The sequence below is a fragment of the Sciurus carolinensis genome, chromosome 1 (assembly GCF_902686445.1).
Source record: "Sciurus carolinensis chromosome 1, mSciCar1.2, whole genome shotgun sequence".
NCBI classification, from domain to species: Eukaryota; Metazoa; Chordata; class Mammalia; order Rodentia; family Sciuridae; genus Sciurus; species Sciurus carolinensis.
The window spans coordinates 194667953-194690193 of record NC_062213.1 but is presented as its reverse complement, the minus strand read 5'-3'; the positions used below and the strand labels follow the sequence as shown (position 1 = coordinate 194690193).

Below are 22241 nucleotides of genomic sequence, written 5' to 3'. Positions count from 1 at the left end.
TAGTATTACTTCTCTATACTAAAACATCGTTGTTTTTTTTTGTAGCTATGACTCATTTATTTCTGACCTATCTTTAGGGTCAGTCTTGTTTGTATCTCTGCACTAGAACGTAAGTGCCATGAAAGCAGACTACATTACTCATTGCGTAAACTATGCTACATCCAGGTAGCAGTAGTCTTGACAAATGAAGGTTTGATTCCTGGCTCTGTCTCTTACTGATAGGTGACTTAAAGAGTAGAACGATCTTTTGGCCTATGCTTGCTATCATAAGGTTACTAAGAGGAATGTATATAAAAAAAGGTATAGGAAAGCACTTGGCACACTGCTAGGCATAAAATAAGGGTTCAAGAAACATTAATTTATATTAATGTTAATAACAACAGCACTTCCTAAGATGATGTTAGGGGAAACCCCCCCTTTTAGGATGTACTCTATAATTCTTAGCCTGATACATATACAATATGTGGAACTGCACCTGGCACAAAGTAAGTCCTCAATGAACGTGCTCTATCATTACCTGGTCCTTAGAGCCACTCGGCAGTACAAGTGCCTCTAGTACTCTGCAAAATAAAATCCTGAAGTTGTAACTAACTCTGCCCCTTTCATACTGCAGGCCTAGCTGGGGCTCGTGATGCTGCACAGGGCATTCCTGCTGCGCACAAGTGTCCCCAAGGTGTGTGCTCCCAGTTCATCACAGGGTCATCTTTAAAAGTGCTCGTCACTTGCTGACTTTGTACAACCATCAAATTACGTCTGAAGATAAGCTCCACTGCTTTCTCCCTTTTTGTACCTGGCTTTACCATCTTCTATAGCTGTTCAATTTTTTTTCATAAGTTTTTAAAAATATTTTTTTAGTTGTCAATGGACCTTTATTTGTTTAAATGCAGTACTAAGAATCGAACCCAGTGCCTTAAGCATTCTAGGCAAGCATTCTACCACTGAGCCACAACTCCAGCCCCTCAATTTTCTCTTTCATGCAAGAAAAAGAGCTGTGTTGCCGGCTTACGAGATTACTCCTCCTCTGCCAGGAAATCAGTTAAAATACAGTACGTCAGGTATGTTCTTCAGCTCTTTTTTAGTAATCTTCACTTATTTTGCGCATTTCCAAGGGTTTCTACAAAACAGCCCTAATCCTACTCATCATCAAAAACTTCCCCCTGCTTCTGGGCTGGGTTGTAAATAACCAAGGTGAATTTTTGTTGTTGATTTTTTTTTTGGTACTGGAGACTGAACCAGAGGGTGCTGAGCCATATCCCCAGCCCCTTTTTCATGTTTTATTTTGAGACATGATCGTGCTAAATTGCTGAGGCTGGCCTTGAACTTGAAATCCTTTTGTCTCAGCATGCCAAGTCACTGGGATTAAAACCATGTGCCGAAGAACCTGTCTAACAGAGGTGATTTTTGTACATAGAAAGCAGATAGTGACTATATTGTCAAGAATTCAAGAATCTTTAGTATTTTTGATAATGCCAAAGTAAAAGTAGTTAATACATCTGACATATGTTTTAACAGACAATTTTAACAACAACAAAAAAAAGCCTTTTCTGACCTCAGAACATCACACTAGAGTCCATTATAAGATCTCCTAAGACCCTGAAACTTAAATAACTGTTTGTGGAGTTAACTTTCATCATCTGTCTCTGTCAATAGACTGTAGGGTTATGATGCCAGGCAGTATGTATCTTGCTCTCTACCATCTTAAAATGAACACAGAGGGAAGGTAAGGGTTAAAGAGGGACAAATTCAAAACCATGTCTTTAAATGTCTCACTTAGGCCATCTGACCCTGGAACATCACTTGCCCCTTTGTGCTTCAGTTTTTCAATTATGAAACAAAGAAAAAATAATGCCAGCCATACTTCAGGTTAACATGGGAATGATGTTAAAAAGACCATGGCCAGTACAACTGGGTATAAGAAATACCTCGTAATGATTGTGTGTTGTTTTGGCTCATTAACACCAAAGTCAATTTGGTTTTCCCTGGTTTAGACTGGATTGTCTTCTCTTCCCACCACTCCACTTCCTGAACTACAGTATTAATTTGAAAGACAATACTTGGCAGAATGCATCAGAGTTAAGCACAACCATGCAGAATTTAGATCACTAAATCTAAGTCTTTTCAGTCATATAACACCTGATTTAGACCAAGTTACTAAACATCTTTGTCAAGGGCTTTCTGTCCTACTTCTTTCTTTCTCTCTTGTTTAAATCTCATTTACCTTAAAATCGTTAATATGTAGAAATTCATCAATGATAGATTTGGACTTCCTCTCCATCTCCTCTTCTGACAATGCAGGCTTGTCAGAGGCAGACACTGTTGAAATGTCTGGTTTCACTGCTAGTGAGATTTTAAAAAGTGAGACAATAAAAAGGACAAAAATTACCATATTAAAGTGATATTATTTCTGTGCTGTTACATTGTTTTTTCAGTAGAGTCATTTAATAGCTATAGGTATGACAATACAATATAACTTTTGGCATAGATATGCACTAAGTAACTTCATAATCTAAAACAATAACCAACAAGATTTAGGTGCACGATACACCTACAACTTTGCTCAGGGTATTCCCACTGTCTGTCTGTCCCGTATCTATCCTTTCCTGTTTCACTCCTACTGGTCCTTAAGATAAGGGAAGCCTCTTCTGACATTCCTCTGCCCAGATTCTAGATCATTCCCTTGTTAATAAGTATTCTCAAAGAACTAAATTCCTTCATAACATTTTTTATCAGTTTATATCTTTTGTGCAGGTCAGCTATATTACATTATTCACTGCACACAGATATTTTCATGTCTTATCCTGTTATGTTCCCAAAGTATCTAAGATAAGAAAGTCAAATGTCCCCAAAGTTACATAATTAAAGCCTTTTCTCAACTGGAAGAAGACATTTCAATTTGCCTCTGAAGTCCATTTAGGCTAGTTACAAGTAACAACTTAGTCAAATAAATTTGAAAGCCATATTAATGGTATAAACAACTAATGTTACTTTATGAGTAAGATTTATAAAATGACAAAAATTTTCTTTAACCTATTTTTAATTACTGTTACCATCACCATCATCATGCCATCTAATACCTTCTGAAAACTTTCAATTATGAGGTAGTTCTAAGTATTTATATGTATTAATTTCTCATTTCATCTTCATAATAACCCTATAGAGTTAAGGTAGATACACTTATCCCAATTTAACAAATGAGAAAATTGAAACACAGTTTAAATACATGAAGTGATGTTTATACCATCACCTGAGCAAGTCTTTAAGCATACACATGCTAAATACATACAAATTCAGAGGTTACCAGGGAAGAGGAAGGCAACAAAGCACAGTCTGATATCTTCCCTTCCCTTTCCTTGCAGTAGTTCAACGATGTGAAATCTTTATATGCTTGAGGGTGTTACATGGTCAAGACACTCTAATAGCAATGCACAGTAGGGTGCTGAAGGGACTCCTGAGAAATTCAGACTGCTTAACATACAGCAAGAGGACCCTACCATCATAACGTTTGATAGAAAAAAAAAAAGGTAATCTGATGGTTTCTCAGCAAAGGTGAACTAGGGAAGGAGAATGGCATCACAAAATGATGGAGGGGTTCTTCCGTTTTCAAGGCATCGGCATGTGGGCTGATTCTGAACTCTGCTCAGGCACAAAGCCTCCCTTGTGGTTTTCCTTCCAAATCTAAGGCTATATCTTTGTCTATGTCCTTCCTGGAAAGTCTCTAACCTGACTCCCTAGTTTTGTTTCGATCGACCTCGATGCTGCTCCTCTCCAGGTCCACGCCTCCCGTTAGCTGTTTCACGGTCTCCAGCATTTCCCTCCGCTGCTCTTCTTGCGACTGATTGTCTAACAGGTCTTTACTGCTGCCGCCCCTCATGAAAGTGTTTGGACGAGCTGTTGCAGATGGAAGGGGCTTGTCATTCTTCTCCCTGCCCATGCTTCCACGACTTAAAAGGCAAAACAACACTTTTAAAGACAACCCTAACTCCTTTATATCCAACTTATCAAATAACACTGCAGGCATGGATAACAACTTTCCACAGGTAACTAGATGCATGAGACATAAAGGGAATGTTTATTAAGATGTTTTAAAGTTCTTTCCTCAAATGGTAAAAGGGACACTACTTAAGAGTTTTTAATTTTCCTTTTCGGTGCCAGGAATTTAACCCTGGGCCTTGACATACCAAGCACATACTCTACCACTGAACTATACCCCTGCCTACTTAAAACTTTAAATGCCACTGGTAACTCCTTATTTTGGTCTTTAAAGCTGTTTTTAGAAAGACAGTGATAAAAGCATGAGAATAGTGAATGAAAGGGAAACAAATGCCTTAAAAACATGGAACCACTGTCTTAGAAACTATATGATACTTGATTTCTCCAGAAACTCCTGATATGTGGAGATCATTTAAGAAGCAAGCAGAAGTAGGTTTTGAATAGCCAAAGGCATACACTTTATTCATTTTAAGACAGACTCTGCATATTGCCCTAGTCTTTTTTTTTTTTTTTAAAAGATGATTATGTTTTGAGGAGTGGAGGAGGACTGGAGATTCAACCAGGGGTTCTTTAACACTGGGTTACATTCCCCACACTTCTTACTGTTTCTTTCCAGAAAGGGTCTCACTAAGTCACTGAGACTGGCTTCAAACTTATGATCCTCCTGTCTGAGCCTCCCCAGTTACTAAGATTATAGGTGTGCCCCACCTCCTGAGCACTGGGACTACAAGTGTATACAATTGTACTCAGTTTTTTATTTTATTTTTACATTTTTCAGACAATTCTAATCAGCTGCGACAACAACAGTTCGTCAGTTCATGATAATTCAGAAGCAGTAGACTAGAAAGGAAAAAAGAGAGACTCAGAAGCTGGACAAAGATCTAACCACTGTGAAAGAACATACACAAGTACTTAAAAAGCAGAGCCATCAAAAAATTGATGACAGAGGAAACTGCCAACAAAATGCCTTGACAGCAGATGACAACTCGAGTCCTACTGAAATGTTGGCAGGTGCTAAGAATACTTTGTTTCAGAAGCCCAGGGAATGAGTAAGATAGTTAGAAAGTTTGCCTAATCAAATGTAGAGTAATTAATTTTTCTAAAAAAGCATTGCAAGTTTGAAAAAACTTCAGTTTTAAAAGTGCTTATATCAAAAATTCTACTCTTCAATCACTATACTATAGGTCCTCAATCATCCTATGTGAACCAGCCAACAGAATACTTGGCTGTGTAAATCCAACAACAATAATGAAGTAGGAAGATAGCAAAATATGCAGACAGGCAAGTGAAAGCTAACGGACAATCTCACATAATTTGAACAGTGCAACAGAAACGCATGGGTGGGCTGTCATGTTACATTATTCTACAGCATCCAGGAGTAGTAGTTTGGCAAGCCCTAGATGTGGCCTCCAGTGCTCTTTGGGTGGGTCTGGCTTTCTTAAGAAGCAAATTCTTAGTTATCTGTCAGATAACCTATACCCTTCTGCCCCATCACATCTCAAACCTAATACCCAATTATGTTCCTACTTTAAAATTATAGTGTGTGGGGGCTCAGGTCTATAATCCCAATGGCTCAGGAGGCTAAGGTTGGAGGATCACAAGTTAAAGGATGGCCTCAGCTATTTAGTGAGACCCTGTCTCAAAATAAAAAATAAAAAGGGCTGGGAATGTGGTAAAGTGGTTGAGCACCCCTAGGTTCAATCCCCTGTACAAATATACAACAGGGCTGGGGTATAGCTCAGTGGTAGAGCGCTCCCCTGGCACATGTAAGGCACTGGGTTCAATCTTCAGCACCACATTAAAAACTAAATAAATAAAATAAAGGTATTGTGTCCATCTACAACTAAAAAGAATTTAAAAAATTAAAACTAAACAAAAACATACTATATATATATACATGGTATGTGATGTGCTTGTGAAAATTTAAAAAAAGAAATCAATTTTAGGTATGACACGAAGGTATTCATAGGATCATCATCATAATTCACATATATATGACAGACAGACAGATGTATGGGGAAGAAGAACATGTAAAGCAGAGTAAACATGTAAAGTGGAATTCTCACCTGGTTAAAGCCCTTCGGGAATCAAACTCTAAAGATGTGTTTGATGTGGACCCTGAGGGTGCTGGAGGTTGCAGAGCAGAGAATCTGTTTAAACTGGAAGCACTTGACCTTAAGGCATCTATAGGAGTTGAAGATTTAGAAAAAAATACAAGCATGACTAAAACGCAAATACTTATTAACCTGTCTCCCTAGGATGAGACCAGGAACTTCTTTCTATTTTAAGAGATGAACCTCGGGCTGGGGATATAGCTCAGTTGGTAGAGTGCTTGCCTTGCAAGCACAAGGCCCTGGGTTCAAATCACCGCAAAAAAAAAAAAAAAAAAAAAAAAAAAAAAGAGATGAACCTTTAGTTATCCAGACTAGTCTCAAACTCCTGTGCACAAGGGATTCTCCTCCTCAGTCTCCCCAGTAGCTGTGGCTACAGGTAAGGACCACTATATGTGGAATGAGCTCAGGAATTTCTAACAAGTTCAGGTGATGCTAATCTCCTGAAAAATTTACTCTGAGAAGTAAAGCACTGGAGGGAATTAATTTGTATATAAAATGGAGTTCAGAAACCTTTGTTCATTACAAGCACTTGCACTTCTAAAAACATGCAAATTATCCTCAGTAGAGCACAAGGATACTTATGGTAAACAGGAAGAAGGAGGCAGGCAAATACAAACCAAAACATTGCACTTAAACAAAGTTAACCAATATAAATGCTATGATCCCCATTTATGTAAAATCATGCATGTGTGTTTAAATGAATTATAACATTTAAAAAGTTTTGAAAAAAAAAATAATGAAATTTCTTAGAAGGAATATATGGGAAGGAGGTTAACATTTTAGTTTTTCTTTGGACTTCCTTAACTAGCAGTCATGTTTGTGATGGGCCAAACATTTTCAATCCAAAGGTCAGAGCTGTCAAAATCTGATTTTTGATAGAAATTTTAAAAATATTTTAACCTTTTTCAAACTTTAAACACCTTTAAATTAAATATTTCTGGGTATTAAGACACTCTTTTTCAACATAATAAGTTTCTCTTTAAATTTGGGGCCTCAGTAATATCTGTAACTAGATTGAATTTGTGAACAAGAACAAAGGAACTAAAAAGATTCAGTTCCTAAACACCCAGCTACCCTGGGTTCAAATCCCCAGCATTGCAAAAAAAAAGAAAAAAAAAGAAAAACCTAAACACCCAGCTAAACTGATAGGAGCATTCTAGAGCACAGTAGATGGACATTCTAGACTGACATTCTAGAGCACCACAGAAAAACTATGGTTGACAATGGTTAATTAACATTTCAAACAGCTACTAGAAGTGTTTTGAATGTTCCCACAATAAAAAAAATACACATCTGAACTGATAAATATGCCAATTACCCTATCTTATCATTACACATTAAATACATGTACTGAAATGCCACACTGCACCCCATAAATATGTATATTTACTGTCTATTAAAAATAGAAAAGTATATGAATAAAAAATTGTCTAACTGAACTAAGAAAGTTTTACCAAAATTTAAAAATATCCAAAGATCCTCACTAAGGAGGAAATACCAGTTTAATGCTAGAGAGGGCAATCAAAAAAAAAGTCTGGGGCATCACCAGTTCACAGAACTTTTCCTAAAATCATAAGCAGTGACTGACTGTAGAAAAGCATCCCAAGGGAAAAGCTAGCAGGCGGCTAGAAGGCTAGTTCACATACCTGTCTCGCTTGCCTTTGCTCCACCACTGCTGCCTTTTCCCCAGCTGCCCAGCTGAGCTTTAGGTACCAGTTGAATTTTCTCATCAATTGTAGGCTATAACATAAGTGGTCACAGTCATTTATAGGAAATACTCTAGAAGAATAGATTTTCTTTTTTCTTCTTGAATTCAGTAGAACCATTTTAGCAACAAATTTTGTTTGAAATGCTAGTTTAAGAAACAGAAACTGGAACTGTTTTATTTAAAGTAGGATCCCTGAAGCCTCTAAAGCACTTCTTTGGACTCATTTCCACAAAACACAGTTGGAAGGCACTGGTTTGGAAAATGCACTCAGGTCCTTCTATTTAAGATGGTTTGCTAATCTGCAAAATGTTAGCAGCATCTATTGATTCCTCTTGTATAATAATACCCATGAATTTAAAAAGGAGACAAAAAAGGAAATACACAAATACTACAAAATTAACTCAATCTCTTTACATTGTTGTGGAAAACAAGTCAAGAGACACAAAAATTTCATGTTGGGTGAGAGATGGTGGAGGAATGGAGTATTCAATAAAGGGGAAGAATGGAATGTTGGATTGTGAGAGCAGCAAGTTAAGGTTCCTGGTATCTCTCAGGTTTAACTTGCCAAGTGCACCTTGGGTGCAAGTGAACAGAATTACGCTGTCATGCACATTATTATAAACACATGTAACAAAAAAGTTCGACACGTCTTTCTAATGAAGGTACTGTTGTATTGTGACAGCTCTTAATGTGCTGCTTTCTATGTGACCTACATTTACACAAATCTCTACCAATTAACAATAAATATGCTTAATGGTTTTGAACTTTTTCTAGGATACTGACTCACAGTATCTACAGAACAACTATCTGAATATATTATCTGAATACACAATTGACTTATTTTTCAAAATAGGACAGTAGGGATGCTGGAGGTTTGATTCCAGCATTGTTCTTTATCATGTCCATGCACAAAATGGTAATATTTAAAAACAAAAATATTATTTTTAAATACTGATAGAATTGTCAAAGATGCAATTCTTTAAATGTAAGGCTTTTGTTAAAATTGTCTTTTGCTGGAAATGGATGGAATAAAGTTGTATTTAACAGTGGAAATCCTGCTTTGAGACCTAAACAACTACAAGAATGTAACAGAATCTTAGAAAATATGTTATAGTGAATTACAGCAAGACAAATCCTGAAGGGGAATACTTTAATGTGAAGCAAGGCTTTGACAAAATCATGAAGATATAAATGACTTAGTTCATTTTATATTTTATTATCCAGTTTTCTGAGTCTTTTAATTTTTTTGTTAGTTATCTTTTTTTATTTGATGTTTTCACATTAGCTTTAGATTTTGTGCAGTACTCTGCTGGTAGGTTGCCAATCATCAGAACTATGGAAAATGTATTACAAGGAAGGGTCTAAAGAGACTTGTGAATCATTTGTGAATCTAGACTGTGCAAGTTTCCATTTTTACCAAATCTAACATTCCCTTAAATTCTTCACCCTACTTAGAGTTAATCAATTTCTACTGCTGGAAATATCTGCTAAAAGAAACGTTTTAGAGAGGAAGGTATAGTATATTAAATCTTATTACACAATGATTTCTAGTAGGTCCTCTGTGAATTCTTTTAGGCCTTGGATATGGAAAACCATTAATTTCTTTCCTGGTTAAATTAAAATAAGTAACTATTTCTTAAGTAAGGACACACTGTATAAAAGCTTGGAAATGACTAAATCAGATACTTCAGAATGAAGTATCTTTATGATCACTACTTTTATGTTAAGCATCCCATAACTGTAAAAATTAACCCAGGTATTTCCTCTTTGGAAAACTCATAGAAGGGGCTGGGGTTATAGCTCAGTGGCAGAGCACTTGCCTAACACATGTGAGGCACTGGGTTTGATCCTTAGCACAAATAAAAATAAAAAAATAAAATGAGGTATTATACCCATCTAATAACTAAAAAATATATATATTAAAAAAACTTTTAAAAAAATCATAGAAATAAAATGAACTAGTGCTAAGACAGGTATGCACAATGCACTGAACAGTACTAACTTGTAGAAAAATATCTGTCCAAAAACAACCACTCCACAAAATATGCAATGTGGTTATTCTATATGAGCAAGTACTTCTGAGACTCATAGTGGGACAGCTGTAAATTCAATTTTAAAAGTCACACTCACCTTAGTGATTTTCAGGAATTTTGAGGGGTCTAGTACTCGACTGTTCTTGGCCCCCTGTACAGTGTTCCACCCACCTTCATCCACTCTCTGGACACCTACAGGGAAAACAGAGTGAGCCAGTCTCATATTAGTCCCAAGTCACTTGAAAGAGTGAGTAATATTTTCAACTCGGTCACTGCAGTCAAAACCAAAGAAAAAGATAAAAGAAGTTGTTCAAGTATTGGTGATAATCTCTTTAATACCCACTGAATGAAAATATCAAGCAGAGTCCTCTGCTTATATTGGCTTTCCATGAACTAGTACTAACCTATAAAAAAACCAAATGACATAAATGAATACTCAGTGTGGTCAAGGCAGGGCGAAATCTAGCCTTTGCAGTTAATGACTAGAACACTTTGTGAAAAGTTAGATGGAATTTTTTTCTTTTTGGTACTGGGGATTTAACCCAGGGTGTTTAACCATTGAGCCACATCCCCAGTCCTTTTATTTTTATAGGGCCTCACTAAATTGCTGAGGTTGGCCTTGAATTTAACAATCTTCATGCCTCAGCCTTCTGAATCACCGGGATTACAGGTGTGTGTCACTCTATGCTTTTAAGAAACGACTAATCTCCAGGTGAAAATGCTTCACTTAACAATCGCCACTCTCATTCTTTGGGTTATTCTCAGTGGTCTCATTTCACACATGAATTAAGAATTCTTACATATCTACCCCTGAAGTTCCCAGGTTCTCCCAGGCCCAGTGGCCTTCCACCCTTACCTGGTCTTCTCTTCTCTTTGGTCATGAGCTGTTGGACCTTCCTCTGCTCTTCTTGTTCTTCTATTTTGGCCTCTTTGTGAATCTGTTCAATAGTTTTAGGCCCTTGATCTGCTCTTCGAGATACCCAATTACACTATAAAAGTAGAAAATAAGGTTACTAGTAAAATAAATGAAAATCAAAAAATCAAAAAATATTTAAAATCTATGCACTGAAGGAAAAGTATATGCTACCTATAAATCTAAAATTATAGCAGTTTCTATCTCACATATGACACTAATGGAATCTGGAGAATAGAGCAACAGAATTAAATTCTTAATCAACCCTGGTCAGCTGGCCCAAATAGATTTTGTCATTTTCTATAATTCACAGGCATGAAGTCAGAATCAGAGATAGGCAGTTACTCTAGAAATAGGGGATGGGGTCAAATCTAGGAAACGGAGGCCATGAAAGTCATCTGCCTCTGAAAGTTGGAGACTGCCCCTGGGAGAATGGAATGTCAAGGATCTCCAGAGCCCATTGATTACCAAATTTACCTGTCCTTATCAAGGACTGCTAATTAATGCCCTCTGAGCCCTTGTCTGGTTGAATCACTTTGGCCCTCCCCCTGCCCATTAGCTTCTCACTTTATGCATCTCACCTGCAAAACCAGGCCTAGTCACATAGGCAGGAAGGAGAGGTAAAGGGGGGGGGGGGGGGGGGACTAGAGAACCAAAGAGACTTTAACCTATAAAAGATGTAGGGCATGCTCACTTCTTGGGATTCTAGAACATCAGCCATGGCCCCCTTCTCCCTTCCGGGAGAAGTCTGTATTATTACTACTTTTAAATAAAACCTGCTTAATACGCTTGCCTTGGTGTGCTTCTCTAGTGTTCAAACTTCAACATTAGAGGGAGAGGAACTCGTCACTGGTAAACAGCGGTATCAGGCAGAAAGAAGAAGGATTCCTTAGCACTGACAAAATTGGGTATTTTGCTACTCAGTTCACATCACATTTCAGAGGGGTTCGAAATCGAGTATGACTAGCAGGCTTTTTCCTTCAACACTGTGATTCTGGTACTGACACTAAGTGCACACAATGCCACCCTCTGGTTTCCCCTCTATAGATGAAAGCTGCCTCCGTATAGTTACACTCCTCCCTTCCATTCCCAGGTGCAGGACTCACAACTGTTAAAAGTGATCTGAAACAAGGTCCTGGGTTCAATCCCCAGTACAGCCAAAAAAAAAAAAAAAAAGTGATCTGAAGGCAGGGATGGGAACCAGTTTAGTAGCATGCAAATTCTGATCAACTGGGAATGACTTTGGTGATAAGAAGGATCCTAAGGTCTCATCTGGAGTTAGCAAAACAAAGAACCAACCATCATGAGTGCTAACTGGCCTGAGTACAAGACAGAGAAGAGGTGGTGCCTATCTTCATCTTCAGTTGCAGCATATTCCCTATCAGAATTAAACTAAGAAAAAGAGGTGGCAGTAATAAAAACTGCTGCTGTGCGAAAGGAGGGAAAAAAGCAGAAAGGTCCACAGGAAAAACAGCAGAGAAGAAAACACCAACATCTGTGAGTTCTCATTCAATCTTTAGGACAAAAAAGGAAGGCAGGCAGCATTCTCAGTCTCAGAGATTAACAATGTAAGGCTCCGTGAAGTAAAATGTGTCATTGTGAAGATGAGACTTTCTAATTAGTTAGCTTACAAAGACTATAGCTTACAACTGACCATAGTTTGAATTTAGAATGGCCGATTTCAAAACTGCAAAGTTTGTGATAACTGGAGTAAGAAGAAACATGTAATAGGCATGTAACTCTCTCATGGAAGTATGATCAAGTTCTGAGCCCTGAAGCAAATACATTTAAATTTTTGTACTTGTAAATAATAGGACGTCCTTACTCAACCCAAAGAGACTGGAATGGTAGGCTTACTTATTTTTTTTCTCTTACTTACCAGCCTTAGGTCTATCACATCTTGAAGCATGAATCGAATCCTAGATGAGGTTTTTCTTTCTTTCACAATTTTCTCCATCTGATTAAAGTACTGGTCCATACGCGGCTGCAAGAGACAAAATCATGAGTATTCCTGGCCGACAAATTCAAATGTTAAATATTAATTTAAAATGTAGATTAGGCCAGGTGCCGTGGCATATGCCTGTAATCCTAGTGGTTCATGGGTTCAAAGACAATCCTCAGCAAAAGCAAGGAGCTAAGCAACTCAGTGAGATCCTGTCTCTAAATAAAACACAAAAAATAGGGCTGGGGATGTGGCTCAGTGGTTGAATGCCCCTGAGTTCAATCCCCGGTTCCCTCCTCCCAAAATCAGAATAGCAGCTAGGAATAATAGCATATAGCCAAAAGTAATGTTGGAAGTAGTAGTGGTAGAGTATGTGTGTGTGCATGTTGCTGGGGACTGAACCCAGGACCTTGTGCATGCGAGGCAAGCAATCTTCCAACTGAGCTATATCCCCAACCCTGTAGTGGTAGCATTTTTAATTCAGTATATGACCACCAAACTAAAGACTGCATTTTCTAAGCTTCCTAGCAGATGACTTTGGTAATGAGATTCACTGTAGGACAGAATATAAATGAAAAGTTATATTGTAGCTCTGAAACCTTCCTTAAGAGAGATGTGATTGTATTTTGCTACTTTCCCTGTCTTTTCTACTGAGAACAATGAGGACCAGGGTTAAGCCTTAGGAATGCTACTAAGATGTTAAGCTGGAACAATGTGCCTCTGAACTTTGTTTACCTCAGTGAGAAATAAACCCCAACCCTGTATAAGTGACGAATATTTGGGGGAGGGAAGTTCTGTTATAGCTACACATAAAACTAGCTGACACAGATGTTATGAAGCACTTATAACATTATTATTATTATTATTATTATTATTTATTTTGGTAGTGGGGATTGAACCCAGGGGCACTTTATCACTAAGTTACATCCCCAGCCCTTTCAATTTTTTGTTTTGAGACAGTGTCTCACAGGGTTGCTGAGGGCCTTACTAAGTTGCTCAGGCTGGCCTTGAACTTGTGATCCTCTTGCCTCAGTCTCTTCAGTTGCTGGGATTATAGATGTGCACCATCATGCCCAATTCTGACACTTTTTCTTTTAACTATTTTTAATTTCCACTTTCCTTATTTGGACAGCACAATGTTAGGTTTGAATTACAGTATTTTTAATGTTATCTTATATTATGATTGTATAACTGTGTCAGCAATTAGAACACAGACTTAAGCAAGCTACTGGGACTTCTTTATTTCACCATCACTGTCCAGCCTGGCCCATGGTAGCTTTTCTCCCCTTGTCCACGCTCACAACTTGCCATACAAAGAAACAAGTGAAATGGTCATGAAGAGGGAAAAAAAAGAAAGGGACAAATAATAGGAACACTCTACAAACTGGCTTTTGTATAATTTGGGATGCTCCTTACCTCTGACTCTCATGCAAATGTGGTAAAGAGCACTGTCATTTAATCAATGACAATGAGAGAAACAAAATAAGAAAAATAAATGTAGAAGACTGTTGGGGCAAAATGCAACACTTCTGTGACAGCTTAAGTTTTTTGTAACTGACAAAGACTCCCTACCAAAGGCTTCCAAGTTTCTGGATTTTTACCTTCGCTTTCTCAAAGTCCAGGTCTTTGCCAATGGTGGTGAGTAGGCGACACAGGCACTCCAGGGATTCTTCATCGTGGTTCTTGAGCAGTTTCACCACACAGTCATGCATAATGGCTTCAGTCAGCATTTTGAGTTTGAAGAGTTCTCCAATAAACTTGATGTTACCAATAGATCTTCGCCGGGCTTTGTCCTTGGCTTCTTCCAGTTCGTCGTGAAGCCTCGTCTTCTCTTCTGGCTATTGTACAAGAAAAATAACGGCATCCTGATATTGAACACTGGCCTGTACAAGAGACATTAAGGTTCATGGGCTTTGCTCTTTCTGGGGGTGAGATGCCCTTGAAAATGATATACTAACTACAGACCTACTCCTCCAGAAACAGACCACCCCCAAAAGTTTGCATCCATTTCAGATTTCTAGAACTCAGTGACTTCTCTGAAGTCCAGGCTTGGAATGAATACTAAAACTAGCTTCGAGGGTTTAGTTGTTTTAATACTTCACACTAAAAGGAATGAAGCAGTCTCCTAAATATAAGTATGACACTTCTGCAAGAAAAAAAAAAATTCTACAGTCCCCTTCTCAAGGCAGAAAGGAGAAAATTCTACTTGACAATACTCAAAGTGCACAAGCATTGTCTTCCTGTGGAAGTACTTACAGCACTGGCAGCTTCCAGTTCTTTCTGCTTCTTCTCAAAGACGTCATCATCTGCTTTATCCTTTTCAAACTCCTTCTGGCAGCGGTTCAGTAGCAGTTTCCGGAAATTTACTGTGTTGCCAGGCTTGTCTGCCATGGGTACTTTCAGCTGCATCCAGATAGGAAAATGCAAAAGCAGCAAGATTAAAGGTATTAATGACACCTTTTCTTTATTGTGCAAAATAATGCTGACTGAACCATAGGTAAGTACTCTAATAAGACTTATACAACTTGGTTTCAGGCATTTTGTGATGCAATGTTAAGACTGCTTGAAACTTATATATATGGATTCTCATACAAAGGTACTGTATCTTATATGGCCATGCTTCCAGCTGACATAAATTCATGTATCACTAGTTATGATCTTATACTTAATTAGACTTTTAACTCTGAAGGGTTATTATTTTAATTTTAAAAATTACCATTGTAAGCATTTTTGCTTAAAGAAATAAAAATGACATAAGATAGGTGAGAATTTCAAGGCCAGAGAAGAGAGTTTTTTGAATGGACGAGATCATTATTCTAGAAAGAAGTAGAAGACAGGAAATTTGTGAATGTCTGAAATATCTTTTCTTAGGAGAAATGCCCTAACACTAATACCAACACTCACCCTGATCGTCAGTAGTATGTTAACTAGTTACTTCTTTTGTGCCAGAAGAATACACTACTTCTCCAAAATTGGCCTAACAAACAGTTGCATTAGAAATATTCTTTAGGCGAGGATATGGGGAGAAAGGTACACTCATACATTGCTGGTGGGGCTGCAAATTAGTGCAGCCACTCTGGAAAGCAGTGTGGAGACTCCTTAGAAAACTTGGAATGGAAACACCATTTGACCCAGCTATCCCACTCCTTGGCCTATACCCAAAGGACTTAAAATCAGCATATTACAGAGATACAGCCACATCAATGTTCATAGCTGCTCAGTTCACAACAGCCAGATTGTGGAACCAACCTAGATGTCCTTCAATTGATGAATGGATAAAGAAACTGTGGTATATATATACAATGGAATATTACTCAGCCATAAAGACTGATAAAATTATGGCATTTGCAGGCAAATGGATGAAATTGGAGAATATCATGCTAAGTGAGATAAGCCAATCTCAAAAAACCAAAGGCCAAATGATATCGCTAATAAGCAGATGATGACACATAATGGGGGGTGGGAGGGGTTAGTGTTAGGGTTAGAGTTAGGGTTAGGGAGGGGGGCAAGAATGGAGGAAGGAAGGACTGTATAGAGGGAAAAGAGGGGTGGGAGGGGTGGGGGGAAGGGAAAAAATAACAGAATGAATCAAACAACATTACCCTATGTAAATTTATGATTACACAAATGGTATGTCTTTACGCCATGTACAAACAGAGAAACAACATGTATCCCATTTGTTTACAATTAAAAAAAAAAAAAAAAAAAAAAGAAATATTCTTTTGACATATATAAAGACCCAGAGGGGAAAATGGGCCATTTGGAGGTAATATGTAACACATTCAATAATAACTGATTTCTAGTAACTGCAGCGCTCATATCCTCAAGGTTGCTTGTAGCCAAACAAATAGATGATCTTATGAATGTGTTAAGAATACAAAGAAAGTCAGGTGTGGTGGTATATGACTATAATCCTGGCTAATCTGGAAGCTGAGGCAGGAGGATCACAAGTTTGAGGTCAGCCTGGGTAACTTAATGAAACCCTGTCTCAAAAACAAAAAGTAAAATGGGCTGTGGCTATAGCTCAGTGGTAGGTGCCTCGGGGTTCAATTCCCAGTACCACATAAACACACACACACACACACACACACACACACACACACACACACACAAAATACATATGTATATGTATCAGATTATAGCAATGATTCTATATTTTATTTTACAGATGACCTACCCCCACCAGCACCATTTTGAACAGGTGTTGTATAACATGTCAAAATGGCTTTTCTAGAATCACAAAGAGGACCCCTGGCCCTAAAATGAATACATGTTCTTTACTCTAGGCTTCATGGGAGAAAATGATGAAAAAGAGGAGGCACTCTATTTCTGTTCACAAAATAGTTAATATTATCAATCAGAATGAACTTGGATAGCTGCTGATTGAGGCTAAATAGCTAGAGAAACTTCCCGAAAGTGGAGGACATGATGCTATTATAGTGTATCTGTGCCAGAACTGATGGTGCACCCTCCCACATGTTACCCATGGCATATGGAAGACTATTTAACACATCTAGTTCTAATCAACTGAGGCACCAGGTATTACATTACATATTTCCTTTTAACAGGAAATATTAACTTAGGAAGAGAGGAACAACATCAAATAATTTTTTAGACAACTACAGTAAAGATGATATAAATTTCAGGCCAAACAAATACAAGAAAGTATAGGTCATTTCACAGGCTTACTCTGTAGTCCCACAAGCAGGCTCAGGAATTCATCAACCTTCAAGAAATGCTATATGAAAGGAAGAGTTTTCCAAAGCAAAAGCCAAAAGTGGACTCCATCTTCTAATATACAGGACCCAAAATACATGATAATACATTGACTAAGAAATACTGGGAAGAATGGGATGTACCATAAAGACTGGTATATAATAGAGTACCAATGTGACTTTAGGTTCTAAAACAAACTAATGGTTCTAAAAATCTACTAACATTCAGTTTGCTGCTGTATAGGAACTCAAGTAAAAACAAACAACAATAACAAAAAACAGCCTCTCCAATTTCTTGTCATATCACCAGCATCAAGCACATTAAGAATGTAACTGACAGATAAAAATCCTCTTGGCCACAATCTATCAACCCAAATGAGATGCTTCCTGCATTTTGGAGTTACTATGCAGAAAGTGGGAGAAATATGGACAAAAAGAAAATCCAAGCCACTCCATATGGTGAGAAGGATCAGAGTTAATGATCCCTCCATCAGTCAGAAAGATACAATACAACTTGTGATGATTTGGATGACAGAAATGGTTTAGAAATAAAGTCAGACAAGGGAGAATTTTCCTATACAAAAAGTCATGAAAGTTATGCTTTAAATTAACAGTGAAGAATGATCTCTTATCAATGCATTAACCCCTTAGGAGGAGGGAAGCTATGTTGAAAGAATTAGGTTAAGAATATTTGCTTACTTGCTATATACACAAAGGCAATTCTTTTAATAGAACTTTCAGTTTAAACTTCTAAAACAAGGAAGCATAGTACCTGTGTCCAACAGGGAGAACAGCTTTGAACATCCAATAAAACAGATTTTGTGGAAACACTTTAATAAGTCAGTTAAATAAGCTGTAACAGGGTTTAAAACACTGAAACTGAAAGACTACTTGATTCTCAGTCACCTAATTCAGGGTCTAAATCCCTGCTCTATAACTAATCAACTGTGGTACTTGAATAAATTATTTCATTGAGTCTCAGTCCCTTCATCTCCAAGATGTTGTACATGGAGGGACAATATAAAATAGCTGTTGAAACAGGAGACTGGAGACAGTCATAATCCTAGCAATGTTATGTGACTTTGGCCAGGTAATTTAACTTCACTTAATCTGTTTCACTCATAAATGGGAATGATAATATCTATCTGTTAGGGTTGTTAGGAGGATTAAATAGTCTAGGTAAAGCAAACAATACTGGCTGGCATGTGGTAAGGGTTGAATAAACAACTAATATAGCTACATTTAAATACCCGAAGCTGTATCTGACATACCTATAATTAAAAATCAAGAGTCATCTATTTTATAATAACAGAGCTACCAAGAAAGAATATAAGCAATAGGTAACTCACTAAGCAATAAGGAGATAATAATGAAAAAGCAAGAGAAATGAATAATCTGCTATCCCCAAAAGATGGTCACGGGAAATTTCATAGGTACAGGACACAAAGCATATGTGATTATGCATAAGCATTTTAGACACAGTCATGCAAGAGTACTGAAACCAAATTAAGCAGCAGAATGGTCATGTTTGAAAAAACTATTGCTAAATGAGTGACTAGCTACACAGCTCTCTAAAGAGACTTGTTCTGTAACATGATCTTAATGTCTTCTGGGGATGGTTGGGCTGTGGGAAAATGGAAATCGGGTCAGTGAGAGCATAACCTCTGAGAACAGTGATTCATGGTAAAAAAGAAAAGGGGGGGGGGATCATTAAGAGATGGTTACCTGGAGAAGAACATGAAGACCAAATGCTTTAGTCTACTTGGTTTGCTATAAAAAATATCATAGCCTGGGTGGCTTAAACAACAGACATTTATTTCTCACAGTTCTGGAGGCTGAGAAGTCAAAAATCAAGATGCGGGCAGAGATGGTGAGGACCCATTCCTGGCCTGAACAGCTGACTTCTCCCTGTACCTTCACATACAAAGGAGAAACAATTCTGGGGTCTCCTCCTGTTACAATAGCACTAACTTATAACTAACTTAAAGGGCTCTAACTCCATGACCTCATCTAAACCTAGTCACCTCCCAAAGGCACCAGCAGAACTTGTACTGCTGACAATCCTTACCCCCCACAAAAGGATCAAACTGACAGAGAATCATCAAAGGCTATCATTTGTGTTATAATTAGGATAGTCAAATAGAAAATGGAGGGACAGGCCTTGGCCTTGCTTAGCATGCTCACTATTTTCACTGCTGTCTAGAACATAAAGATGCTAGTGGTAACTCAAGGCTTAATGATAAGTGTGCTGTAAAAGTATGTGCCAGACTGAGGTAAAGCAAGTGATACTTCTGTGCTAACCCTAAAACTCGTTTCTATAGCACATTTTACTCTTAAATGTGAACAGCAATAAGGCCATTGTTCAAATGTAACCCTAACCCATGGTAACATATTATTCTCTATTAGTGGCTATTTCTTAACCTTAGTAAGTCACCTGCCAAATACAGGTAAGACTATTCAGACTATGAACACAGGTATCAAAAAAGTTATCTCCATTAGATACACTCAAAGAGATACATAGTGGTAAGCAATGCACACACAATTCAAAAGGGGGTGGTCAGTTATGGAAAGGTAAGTCAATTTTGATTCACCTTTTCTTCAATGCATTTGTGATCTTCATTTGGGTCAGTCACTCTTCCTCCTGTTACTCCAGCAGTGTACTTTGCCATTGGCTGGCTTTTCAAGTCTGTAATTCCAGGCTGACTGGCTGGCCTTCTCTCTTTACACGCCCCCCCAACTCCTCTCTCTTTGTCTCTCTCTCTTTCTTCTATTTGGTGCTGGGGATAGAGCTCAAGGCCTTGTGCATGCTAGGTGGGTGCACTCTACCACTGAGCTACACTCCCAGACACCTGAGGCTTTAAATATGTTTGAGGTTTAACTGTTTTCCTTGCTCAATATCTTCCCATTCTCAGTTTTGTCATTTTTCATACAATTTGCTTTTAACCAGTTAATGTAACAACACTACAAGTTTTGGGTCTCACATAACAGACACAGAATGCTTTAAAAAGTACCTTTAGTGCCATCCTTGGTAGCTGAGGTAGCACGTCTGCCACAATAGAGACAGAAAGTAACAAAAATAGTCACCAGCACGAACGAAATTTCTTCCAGTTGGTGGTTCTTTCATTCAAGCACTTAACCACTCACCCACAACATATTCCAAGGGTCTATTTTGTGCTAGGAAGTATCCAAGGCAAGAGGAATTAAGCAGTGACTACAAAAGAAAAGTCTTTGTCCTTGGGAGCCGATATTATAAGAGGGGTTCTGAGATGGGGATTTTCATTTCAATTATGGTTGAACCAAAAGCACAGCAAACTGAAGTTCCAATTATCCAATTGAAATTATATTTAAGTACGTATTTAGATACAGGAAATTTCTCTTGATCATTTTTCTCCATTTGGTTCATATTTGAGGTGTTTTACTCCTAAAAGAAGTACTAAATTCTTTTTTTTTTTTTTTTTTTTTTCTGTTTTTCTTTTTATTGTAAACAAATGGGATACATGTTGTTTCTCTATTTGTACATGGCGTAAAGGCATACCATTTGTGTAATCATAAATTTACATAGGGTAATGTTGTTTGATTCATTCTGCCATTTTTTCCCTTCCCCCCCACCCCTCCCACCCTTCCCCTCCATCTATACAGTCCTTCCTTCCTCCATTCCTGCCCCCCTCCCTAAACCCAACTCCAACCCCAACACTAACCCTTCCCACCCCCATTATGTGTCATCATCCACTTATTAGCGATATCATTCTTCCTTTGGTTTTTTGAGATTGGTTTATCTCACTTAGCATGATATTCTCCAGTTTCATCCATTTGCCTGCAAATGCCATAATTTTATCATTCTTTATGGCTGAGTAATATTCCATTGTATATATATACCATATTTTCTTTATCCATTCATCAATTGAAGGACATCTAGGTTGGTTCCACAATCTGGCTATTGTGAACTGAGCAGCTATGAACATTGATGTGGCTGTATCTCTGTAATATGCTGATTTTAAGTCCTTTGGGTATAGGCCAAGGAGTGGGATAGCTGGGTCAAATGGTGTTTCCATTCCAAGTTTTCTAAGGAATCTCCACACTGCTTTCCAGAGTGGCTGCACTAATTTGCAGCCCCACCAGCAATGTAAGAGTGTACCTTTCTCCCCACATCCTCGCCAACACCTGTTGTTGGTTGTATTCTTGATAATTGCCATTCTAATTGGGGTGAGATGGAATCTTAGGGTGGTTTTGATTTGCATTTCTCTTATTACTAGAGATGTTGAACATTTTTCCATATGTTTGTTGATTGCTTGTACATCTTCTTCTGTGAAGTGTCTATTCATTTCCTTAGCCCATTTGTCAATTGGATTATTTACATTCTTGGTGTAGAGTTTTTTGAGTTCTTTATAGATTCTGGAGATTAGCGCTCTATCTGAAGTATGATTGGCAAAGATTTTCTCCCACTCTGTAGGCTCTTTCTTTGCATTGCTGATAGTTTCCTTTGCTGAGAGAAAGCTTTTTAGTTTGAATCTATCCCAGTTATTAATTCTTGCTTTTATTTCTTGTGCTATGGGAGTCCTGTTGAGGAAGTCTGGTCCTAAGCCGACATGTTGAAGCTCTGGACCTACTTTTTCTTCTATAAGATGCAAGGTCTCTGGTCTGATTCCGAGATCCTTAATCCATTTTGAGTTTAGTTTTGTGCATGGTGAGAGATATGGGTTTAGTTTCATTCTGTTGCATATGGATTTCCAATTCTCCCAGCACCATTTGTTGAAGAGGCTATCTTTTCTCCATTGCATATTTTTGGCCCCTTTGTCTAGTATGAGAAAATTGTATTTATTTGGGTT

General features: G+C 37.9%; 1 protein-coding gene across 30 annotated transcripts in view; it reads right to left on the bottom strand.

The window, feature by feature from the left end:
* Nucleotides 1-22241, bottom strand: part of Eif4g3 (eukaryotic translation initiation factor 4 gamma 3) — a 294208-nt gene that overhangs the window by 25429 nt on the left and 246538 nt on the right. For 17 of the 30 annotated variants that reach the window (XM_047526878.1, XM_047526748.1, XM_047526762.1 and 14 more), the window contains 9 exons: nt 14957-15103; nt 14302-14538; nt 12638-12742; nt 10702-10834; nt 9943-10037; nt 7751-7844; nt 6057-6174; nt 3721-3941; nt 2219-2337 (listed from right to left, as the gene is read on the bottom strand). In XM_047526878.1, the coding sequence (XP_047382834.1) occupies nt 2219-2337; nt 3721-3941; nt 6057-6174; nt 7751-7844; nt 9943-10037; nt 10702-10834; nt 12638-12742; nt 14302-14538; nt 14957-15103 (1269 nt within the window). The remainder of the gene's footprint in view (nt 1-2218; nt 2338-3720; nt 3942-6056; nt 6175-7750; nt 7845-9942; nt 10038-10701; nt 10835-12637; nt 12743-14301; nt 14539-14956; nt 15104-22241) is intronic. The other 13 variants (XM_047526927.1, XM_047526928.1, XM_047526753.1 and 10 more) reach the window with 1 other exon arrangement.